The sequence below is a fragment of the Diospyros lotus genome, chromosome 8, assembly GCF_014633365.1.
Source record: "Diospyros lotus cultivar Yz01 chromosome 8, ASM1463336v1, whole genome shotgun sequence".
NCBI lineage: Eukaryota > Viridiplantae > Streptophyta > Magnoliopsida > Ericales > Ebenaceae > Diospyros > Diospyros lotus.
In genome coordinates this window covers 11,036,344-11,046,646 of record NC_068345.1, presented here as the reverse complement: position 1 = coordinate 11,046,646, position 10,303 = coordinate 11,036,344, and the positions used below count along the sequence as shown (strand labels likewise).

At 35.2% G+C, this 10,303-nt stretch overlaps 1 protein-coding gene across 3 annotated transcripts; it reads left to right on the top strand.

Moving 5' to 3' along the window:
* The first annotated feature begins 2,899 nt into the window (after positions 1–2,899).
* LOC127808334 (uncharacterized) lies at positions 2,900–10,303 on the top strand. 3 transcript variants are annotated; one of them, XR_008024920.1, is made up of 6 exons: positions 2,901–3,520; positions 5,309–5,423; positions 5,523–5,604; positions 8,733–8,768; positions 8,886–8,937; positions 9,900–10,303. XR_008024920.1 is itself a non-coding variant. In XM_052346838.1 (5 exons), exons 1-5 carry the CDS (start codon positions 3,119–3,121, stop codon positions 9,960–9,962), a joined length of 714 nt encoding a protein of 237 aa, XP_052202798.1. In that variant the 5' UTR covers positions 2,909–3,118; the 3' UTR covers positions 9,963–10,303. The 3 variants fall into 3 exon arrangements, 2 of the variants coding, with proteins under 2 accessions (XP_052202799.1, XP_052202798.1); XM_052346838.1 differs by lacking the exon at positions 8,733–8,768 and having other exon boundaries at positions 2,909–3,520; XM_052346839.1 differs by lacking the exons at positions 8,733–8,768; positions 8,886–8,937 and having other exon boundaries at positions 2,900–3,520.

Here is a 10,303-nt window from a genome sequence, read left to right as displayed (position 1 = left end):
TATAGGCTTCATCGTCCCTTTTTGAAGATATAACTGTTATATAGCTGTTAGGGACAAAATCCAACCTATAGAGATCAAGTACAGTTAGCCATTGGAATTTCTACGACAAAAACGGTCAACAAATTTTCCAAAACGGTTGACTTCTTTTCAAAACTTTTTTTGGGCCGATTGACAATTTATAAAATCTGGTCAACAATTCTAAAACTTTCTACTAGAAATGATATAGTATCGGTCGACAACAAACAATTGAGAGTATGCTAAATAAATGGTCGACTATTTATGAGAACCGATCGAAAATTTGGACAATCGATCGACTATTTGTAAAGCTCGACTGATAGTTTTTACTCCAGAATGAGTGTTTTATTTTAAGTTTTGTGAAACCAATTATCATCATCAAAATTAGTACGACATAAAGTTCTTATTGAGAAAGAATCTATGTATGAGATAAAACTTTGAGAATTGATAGAATAGGAGAATTTACTTCAACTAAGTTTAATATTTTTTGTGAGAAAAATGACATTTGACGACCTTTGACAATTTTTAGGTCATCACAAGAGAATGGCGTGGCTGAAAGAAAAAAAAAACAAAACAATTCTCAACATGCTTGAAGCATGTCGAGAAGTAAAAGGAATACCTAAGGAGTTTTGGGTAGCAATAGTTTTGTATTGTATATCTCTAATCACTTTTTTATCAAATATGACACCCTAACAAGTTTAGAGTGATCCAACTGAATTAAGTTGAAGAGGGAATGTTAGAAATTAAACTTAACTTTTATAGTTATGGTTAGTTTTATAATTATGGGAAGTTATGGTTAGTTATTGGGGGTTATGTTAGTTTTTTTTTTTTTTGGATCTAGAAAGGCCTATATATATATATATGATGTATCTCTTCTATTGATGAATGAAAGATGGATGTTTTGCTTTGCATTATAAAACTTATTCCCAGTTGTTCTCCCCCCCCCCCCCCCCCCCCCCCCCCGGCGTCTCTTATTCTTGTTTTTATAATCTCCAACAATTATTCTTGTTTGTACAATCTCCAGCAATTACATCCTCAAGGCTTAAGGTCTCAACCAAAGAAATAAAACAAGAATGTGCAAAAGTGCTATCCAATATTACTTTCTTTCGTTCTTTTCATCAACTTCGTAAAAATTATACTTATACTATAATATTTGAAAGAACTTTCCAAATCGCCCCTCAAGTTTGCAAAAATTGGATGTATGCTGTAATATTTAAAAGCTTTTCTAGCTTCTTGTGTATTAAATTAGGTATTACTAATTTCATTTTTAGGATGACCGTCCTTGCGCTGTCTCCGGTGCTCATATCATTGATTACGTCATGAGAGATAAATTGTAAGTTGAGCCTTTGGCCCTTGTATAGGACGATGATCGAACTCATAACCCAACGAATTGACACCGACATATTGTTCATCTGACTACTTGACCTATGCTCTGAGACTACTAATTTCATCTTTAATAAATGTTTGTTTTGTTGTCTATTTAAATAAAAACCTATATTTTTCAAGTGAAATGCTAAGGATGGATGTGACTCGTCTAGGTTTGCTAGTTATTCTTAAAACAATTAATAAAATATTTTTTTTAAGACTTGAAAAGATTGATTTGAAGGCAAGACTCTACATAATTAGGCCTTATTCTTTTTGTTATTTTAAAATTATTTTTAATTTTTAATTTTTTAAAATAATAAAAACGTGTTTATTTTTATATTTTTAAAAATAAAAAAAAATTCTGAAGAAAACTTAAAATAACTAAAAAATTATTTTGGCTATTTTTATCACAAACACCCTTAAAATTTTCAAAACGCAAAAAACGTTATTGACAAAAAAAACACGTTTTCAAAAATTTCAAAATAAATAGTCAAAACACAAAATTAAAATTAAATTTAAAACTCAAAATTGAAATAAAAAAAGAACACTACCTTAATAATCGCATCAAATGATTCATACACAATTTACATTTCATAAATTAAATTCAATAATATTTCCACCACTTTCCACTTTTGATCAATGTGACTTCACTTCTTAAGTCCCAATTAAATTGACTCACAAGTGCTCTACCCTAAATCTTAAGTGCATGTTGACCCTACAACTCAACAGATATAAGAACTTATGAAAATGGCCCATTGACGAAAGGGCAATTGGGGATCTCATTCAAAGAAAATAGATACGTGGTATAAGCTATCTTTTTTTCTCACCTTATGCTTTAAAGTATACTTTCTCTGTGGTTAGTTATACTTAATAATTCTTGTGAATCAATTCATTTCTAACTTAAGTGTTAAAGGAGACATTATAGTGACAACCTCAAGACAAGTTCAAGTTTAGTTTTCAATTTCTCATTCTAAACCTCTTACAAAAATTTTGTAATAGAGGAGACTGTACTGCTACAACTTGGGGACCAATGCCCAACTCAGACTACTCTTCTGTAAATTTCTAATGCATCATCTTCATAAGAAGTAAAAGTAATTGTCTCGTGGCATAAGTCGAATGATAAAACGATGGACATTATGTGAGTATTAATTTGGAGAAACATGAATTCAATTTCTTTTCAAAATAAGGATGAAATTTTACTAATGATTTATCTCCTTTCATGTAATAAAGAGCATTAGCATGGGTGCACGAGACGATTGTCTCAAATAAAAATAATTTTTCACTTTTGTTGTCTAATCAAACAGAGCAAATAAATTCCTCAATTCCACTCAATTCAATTTCCTTCAATCTACATTCAAAGAAATGTTCATGATATTAATTAGAATTAAAATTCAGTAGTAAATGTGAATTAATGAGTGATAAATTTAGAGGATGGATGGATCTTTACTCCTCAGGCTGTGTGTGTCATCAAATTATCAAACAAGGCGAATCAATCAAATTCCTTCATTTCCCCTCAATTTCCTTCAATCCATACTCCATACACAAGTCCAGAAGACGAGTGATTGTGATGGTGACAGTGATTGTGACGGGTGGCAAAGGCAAAGCAAACCCGCCTTTGCTGCGAACCAGAAGAAGATTTTGTCGTTATTATGAGAAGAAGAAGAATTTGAATCTTTTGGAGCCACAGAAAACACAGACCCACGTTCCCAGGCGATCGGCGGGCTGAAGAAGACGAACGATGACGAGGGTAGTGACCATCGCAAACTTATCATCAATTCCTTACTTTCCGATAAAGCCAAAGCCGACATCACCATTATTACCTCACTCTGAGTCTGCTGCTGTATCAGTATCTTCCAAGCACTTGAGGGCAATCGAATTCATATCAACAAGAAGAATACGAAGAAGGAGATGGAACCTTTCATCGTCGGACAATCAGGCGGCGGCGGCGGTCATAGACCCAGCAACAAGCACATCGTCGGCCGACGACAAGGACGAGTCATCTTCTCCGTCGGCTTCGGAAGTGGTGAGGAATTTCTACGCGGGTATCAACGGCCACGATCTTTCCTCCGTGGAGGACCTCATCGCTCATAACTGTGTGTACGAGGACCTTATCTTTCCTCGACCGTTTGTAGGCCGCAAGGTAACGTACTTCCCTGTCCATTTCCAAATATACATGGCTGCGTTTTGAAGGGAGGAATTTTAAATGGATTTAAAATGCTTTTCATTTCAACGAGACTATGGAGGAGTCGTTTCAAATTCTTTTAGCCTACGCTTGGGAGTTTTGGAAGCGAGGGGAAGGAAAGAAAGGAAATGAAAGGGAAGGAGAGGGAAGATGGTGGAGTTACCTTGCTTTTGTTTGGATGTTTAATGAAGAAAAGGAAGGAAACTCTTTTATCTGTATTTCGGAGTTTAGGTGAAAATGAAAGGGAAGGTAAGGGTTACAGGTTACAACGCTAAATTTTCAGTATGGCTCTTACCCTTCGATTTGGGAGGGATGATATTTTAGAGGAAGTGGGGGGGAAGGTCCAATCCCCTCCCCCTTTTCTTTTAAAATATCTTCCAAACAAGGGGAATGTTTTTCCTTTCCTCTCTGAACCCTTCTTTCCCCCTTCATCCCCTCAAACCAAATGCCTTCAACAAAAGTCAATCCAAACAATGAATTTGGAATTCCAAACTCTTAACATATTTTGACTTGTGCCATATTGTTTTGAGTTTTGGACTGGATGGTCTGGACATTTTTCCAAGTTTTCAGTTCATGTTCTATCAATCAAGTAAGTTGGAAAAGAGTTGTCACTTGTCAACAAAAACTGTATTCGGATTTGGCTCAGCAGTATGACTAACAATCACAGTAGCAAACGAACAGAGTTGGGAAAAAAAGTTGAATTCCTATGTAAAGGTAAAATTTTTGCCCACAAGGTCTCAACCTAGTGAGAGACAGAGTCAGCCTTGAACAGAGAGACTAGATGTTTCAAGTTCAAATGTTTTGCGCTGCATGGGACTTAGGTGGCTGTGTACCATGCATCATTTGGGGTTTAAGGGTGGAGTCTGATGATGCTGCCACTTATCAAAAGATGGTTCTCCTTGTGGCCTGGATGGCCATTAGGTGTGTAGTGATCAACGGAGTATCAGACAGGCCACAAAACTTACCCTCATGGGCAGGGCAGGGTCCTATAGCACTCTCTGGTCATCCCTTACACTGTGTTAACCCTTTTGGTTAGCCCAAAACAGGATATTTTTTTTCCCTGCAATTCAGTTTTGTGCAAGAGGAAGGCTCAGCCTTTTACCATATAACTAAATGTCAGACTGCATTAACACATGAAAAGGATTAGTCAATGAGAGGAAAATTGCACTTCTTCCCTGTACTATTATAGAAACTTGATGTTTTAGCTCTTACTCCTAAGTCCTAATTTTATTGCCAAGTCAGCTATTCAAATGAATTACAAAATTCTGATTTTTGAATTATTAAAATTAAATTGGTAAAAAATAAAGAATAATTAATTGATATTTGTGCTTCTTTTTAAGGGGGCTTAGCTTTAATTGTGGATATTAAATAACAGTTGTCTGATAATTTAGGTAATGGTCCTGTAAATTAAACTATATACTCAATGTGCCAGTCTGTATATTAAGTAATAAGACTTCTATGTTCATAATGAATAGGAAAGATAAATGTAGTAAAATCCATCTACATAGAAAATAGAAATCCAATAAAATCAGGTAAATCCCTTCCATTGATGATAGACTTGAGAAAGACCTAGCTGAAGGGGAGAGAGATGTAGTTACATATACTGAACCTCTAGCAAAAACAGGTTGTGCATTCTAGAAACATAAATACCCTTCATATATTTTTATTTTCTAAAAAACCAACCTCAATCCCTGTTACCGATGTTTCCTTCACAATAATTACTTTCAGCTTCCATTATTTGTGCAGGCAATCCTAGATTTTTTCCAGAAGTTCATTGATTCGATCAGCACAGATCTGCAGTTTGTAATTGATGACATTTCTAATGAGGATGCATCGGCTGTTGGAGTTATGTGGCACTTGGGTATATTGAAGAATATATTCTCCTTTCAATTTCTTATTCTGCCCTTTTATGAATATTAAATTTTACATCAAAATAGACTTATAGTGGAAGTAATTACAGAATGGAAGGGAAAATCTTTTCCTTTTAGTAAGGGATGCAGCTTTTATCGGTTGGATGTGGTAAATGGAAAGAGACAGATAATGTAAGTGAACCCTTTCAGTACTGAAGGATACTTTTTAAAGAATGTCTTTATTCTATTTCAAGTATTTGGTTTTGGTTGTGATGTAGGACAGAAATTATTTTGGGTGGAAAGGGGGGCGGGCCCCGGGGGGGTCTTTTTCTTTTCTTTCTTGTTTTGAACTACCAAACCAAGTATTGGATTGTGGATATTGATTTAAAAGTATTGTTTAATAGGAATAAGAGCATGTGTTATAGGGAAAAAATTCATTATTGGTGAAAGTAGTGTAACTTATAAGAACACTACTTCTAGAAGGTTGCAATTTCAATTCACACCTACTCCCTGCACGCCTAATCAGGGAGGCAAACTTGTTTGCAGTAGTAATTTCTTGCCCAAACATGTGAGGAGCACTTTGCTTATTTGTACTTCTTGGCTAGGGTTAATTTTACAATTACGGCTCATTTTGTTTATTTCACAAGCTTGGTAGGGATAGGAGTTGTTTCCTCAAGCCACATATAGGCAGGGAGATAGCTTAGTTACTCCCTTTTTGCCCCTTTACATTCAAAGGCATTCTCATAATCTCAATGCACAAGGAAACACTTTATGAGAGTTAGGGGAGAGTCATTTTTATATGCAGTCTTACCCTTGCTTTGCAAAGTGGTTCTTCCCACATGTCGACCCGTGAGATTCTAGTCACAAAGGAGGAACCTTATCATCACTACTAAGGCTCGCCCCCTATGTTCCCAAAAAAAAAAAAAAAAAAAGGAAGAAAGAAATTAGAATTGTAAACCTTAGGTGGGAGGTTCGTAGGTAGGAGGTCAAGGTGAAGTCTTACAGCTTCTATATGGGATAACCAATGAGGTCATGCAATGTGACTTTAGGTGGAACTCTTTTGAGTCCTAGAACGTTGAACTGAAGTCCTTTTTAAGTCGTTATTTAAATAGAATTTTTATCTTGGTAAATCTCGTTGGACCAAAAGCATCCTTGCAACTGTTCTTTTTGCCCTTTTTTTTTTGGCTAAGCCTGGCCTTTGTCGATATGCAGAGCCGGTCCTGGGTTTTCTAAGGCCCAGGGCAAATTTTTTCAACTGTGCCCCTTTATACAAATTAAATAAAAAAAAATAAAAGTTATCAACTAATTAATTTTATTAAAATTATAAAAATTTACAAGAGATAAGGAAGAATACTTTAGGGCCTCATTAAAATCTTGTTTGGGAAAAACCCAATGGGACAAAGTCCCAAACGAAGGAAAAATAGTACCCCGCATTGTAAACATTACATTATTAAACGAAAACTACATATTTGAGTAGATTTCAAATTTTACAAAATCAATGGTTTATTGATATATTGTTGAGAGAAAATTAAAGGAAGAGAAATAGAGAGAATGGTGTTGGGTTTCAAATTTTTGCCGTGAAGGAGATGGGGGGTGGGGGGGAGGAGAGAGAATAGTAAGGGAATAAAGAGATTAATTTTGTGGAAGTGGAGGAGGTAGTTGGAGACAAAATGTAAAGTATAGGGGACAACTTTTGAGTGGGGGGGGGGGGGGAGAATAGGGGGGAAAAATAAATATAATATATATTTTATTAAATTTTTTCTGATCACGGGGATAAAAAAAAATATAATATATATTTTATTAATTTTTTTTTATCATTGGGCCCCCCTTAGTTGTGGGCCCCGGGCTGTAGCCTAGGGCCAAGGCCGGCTCTGTCGAAATGCATGGGTAGATACCTAGATTGGGATTGAATACTTGATTAAGAAAGGAAAATGTACCCCAAATAGTATTGCATGAGCCAGGAGCAGTGTAATTTGCAAAATGGCACTTGTCATTTGGAGGTGACTATTTCCTAATTTATCACTTTACATGTCGGCTAGAATGGGGAGTGGGAGGTTGCAAAAGTTTTACATCCAAAGTTAATGTGCTAAAACTAAAGTTTATTTTGTGTTATTATCAGATTTTATAAAAAAAAATCTTTATCTCAATTTCTTTAAAAAATATATTCTTGATACTAAATTAAATCTGCTAAGTTTATATGGGATATTCCTTGACCAAAACAATCTTTTATAACTCATTTAAAACTAATTTTATTTTTGTACTTTTAAGGTTGTAGTTCGAGCGTGGAAAAAGATTACTTGACTGGATTTTATCTTGTAAGATTCAAGTATTAAGACATGCATGGATGAGTGGTGGGTGTTTGTGGAGTGTGCTAATCAGTTTTGTTGATGTATTCTGATCCTATGCAAGACAAGTCATGGATAATGCTCGGTAAGTTGATGTTTTTTGTAGAATGGCATGTGAGGCTCATTAAACTGGGATCAGCTAACCACTTTTAGAAGCAAAGAAAGAGTGGAATGGGCATATTAGGAACTATTGCACAGTGATCTTCACTCAGATTGCACAACATACTAGGCCTGTTTCCAGCAAGTTTGAGATCATTCTTCCTTGAACTTTTGCCAGATTGTCTGTGGCCATGACTTCAATGAAAATTCTGATCTTGTTTCTGATAGATGCAAGTTCAGAAGGCCTCTTATTAGGATTTGCAGCTTATAAATGTTTTTTGCATGTTGCATATTTTCCCTTCCAAAGTCATATGTTCAACTTCAGTGATCTATTTCTAAACTGTTAAGATTTGTCTGCAAAAACTGGAATTTTGTTTCTTCCCATTCTTCAACTACCATCTTATCTTTATATTGGCACTAGAATTTATGGAATATATTCTTGATAATTCTGGAATGATAATGAGCTACTTTTTGTGTGGAAGCTACACATGTAATCACCACTACCTGTTGAAAACATAGTAAATAAAAAAGTAGTAAATGGATATACAAATAGGGGGTTCCATCATTTATAAGGTTACTTCTTAAACGGTGAGGTCTTCTCTATACACCGGAGCCTATCTATCAATTTTATTGGTAACTTGTACAGTTCATGCTCTTTGGATCTACCTATACAGTAACAGTATTTAATTATGAAAGTTAGCTGGGTAGCTGACCCTATTAGTCCATTCTTGCAAGAGTGGGAGTCTAATCTTTCTGTTTTTCAAATAAGATTTCTGTTTAATGGATAACCTTAAGCTCTCTTGAACTTTTTGAAAGTTTTTTTTTTTCTCTTAATTTTTTTAAACCCATTTAAATAAAATAAATTACTGCTTTCAGTTCTAGGTGTTAGTCCTTCCACAATTGCAATGCCTGGTAGGTACCTAATTCAGTCAACAAACAACTTGAAAAAATGTATTTTCATTCATACCACGCTGAGCAATATATTTGTTCATTGTTATCTGGGAGACTAACCATAACTTTTGAAAGCAGTTATGGTCGAGACAGTGTGGAACCTGCTGTCAAGCCAGGGGAGATGGCTTTGGTATGTTCACTTGCTTTGATATACTACATCAGTGGAGCATAGCATTTAAACTTTGTTACTGATCACTTTACAACCTTTCTGGTTTACAACAAACCTGCAAGTTTTAACTCTTTGTAAACCATATCATGGACTACAATAGTTCATTGGATTAAAAGAATGGAATAGCTGAAGCAAAATACGGTTGCCTAATGCATGTATGAGATACAATTTAAAGTTTAAATCTGCAGGTATAGGTAAAATGATTGTGCTGCAGCATAGCATGTTAAGATCCTAAATTTTTAGTCACTAATAGGAATGCCTAAATGTGATAACATGATATTAAAGATGGTTATCTGTGGCTTTTTAAGGGGAGTTTATTCTGTTGATCCAGTTTTCTAATACCTCTGATGCAAGTATAAGTTGTAGAAACTGGCACTTAGGAGCTCCATAGAACAGCTGATTGGTTCAAGGCGCATTATCATTTGTGAAGATCAAGCATGAATTTCTCAAGCACTGAATAAACCCTAAGAAATAGTTGCATGCTTCTAGGCTCAACATTTGTTTCATAAGAGCTGATGGAACTGGTGAGTGAAACAAGGAACATCATTTTCGTTGCTATACAAAGTAAAAAAAAAAAAAAAAAATGAGATAATCTTTCACATGTGCTAAGTAAGTTCTCCCTGTGATAGTTGAGTGCTAGTATATATAGGTAGATCTTCCTTTCCATTCATCCTGGTAAGATTAATCAAGTCATTGAGCGGAGTATTATATGTAGAAATAGTTTCTTCCTAGTTTTCTCCTAAGTTTTCATATGGGATTGAAACTTTAATTGACAGGAGAACAATTTGTCGTCACTAGCTCTATTGTTCGTCTTTTATTTGCCTGCTGATGAAAAGGAAGTACAAGGTCCATATATCTGGGAGTTTGAATGCTAACACCTTCCCTCTTTTGTATGAATCTTCATTCTTAGTGTGAATATGCAGGTTGCCATCAGAGGCGTCACATGGCTTCTGCAGCAGTTTCCGCAATTGGCAGACCAGTTATGAGTGAAACATGTGTTTTAGCTGTCAATAAATGGTTTATCAATTTGTAGCTTCGTATATGGCAGTACACACTCACCCATACAATTGGATGAAAAACAAGATGTTAGAGAAAAGAAATGGAATAGTCAGTATTTAGTTAATGGAACATAGCGTTTCTGGTATAAGATTGTTCCGACTGACCTGTTCCACTACTGAATCTTATTATAGCACTCAGCCATTTTAATTTGCACCCTCTTTATTCCAGCGAGTGCCCTTTGAAACTAAAGTATTTTATATCATGTAATTGGTGAGTCTATACCATTGAATATTTGGAGCATTATTGATGTAATACTATTTCTTACCCA

Excerpts from the sequence above, each read along its gene's own strand:
- LOC127808334 (XM_052346838.1), top strand. The coding sequence starts at position 3,119 with ATGACGAGGGTAGTGACCATCGCAAACTTATCATCAATTCCTTACTTT. Across the intron at positions 3,521-5,308 it reads GACCGTTTGTAGGCCGCAAG|GCAATCCTAGATTTTTTCCA; the intron begins GTAACGTACTTC and ends TTATTTGTGCAG. Across the intron at positions 5,424-5,522 it reads TGGAGTTATGTGGCACTTGG|AATGGAAGGGAAAATCTTTT; the intron begins GTATATTGAAGA and ends AAGTAATTACAG.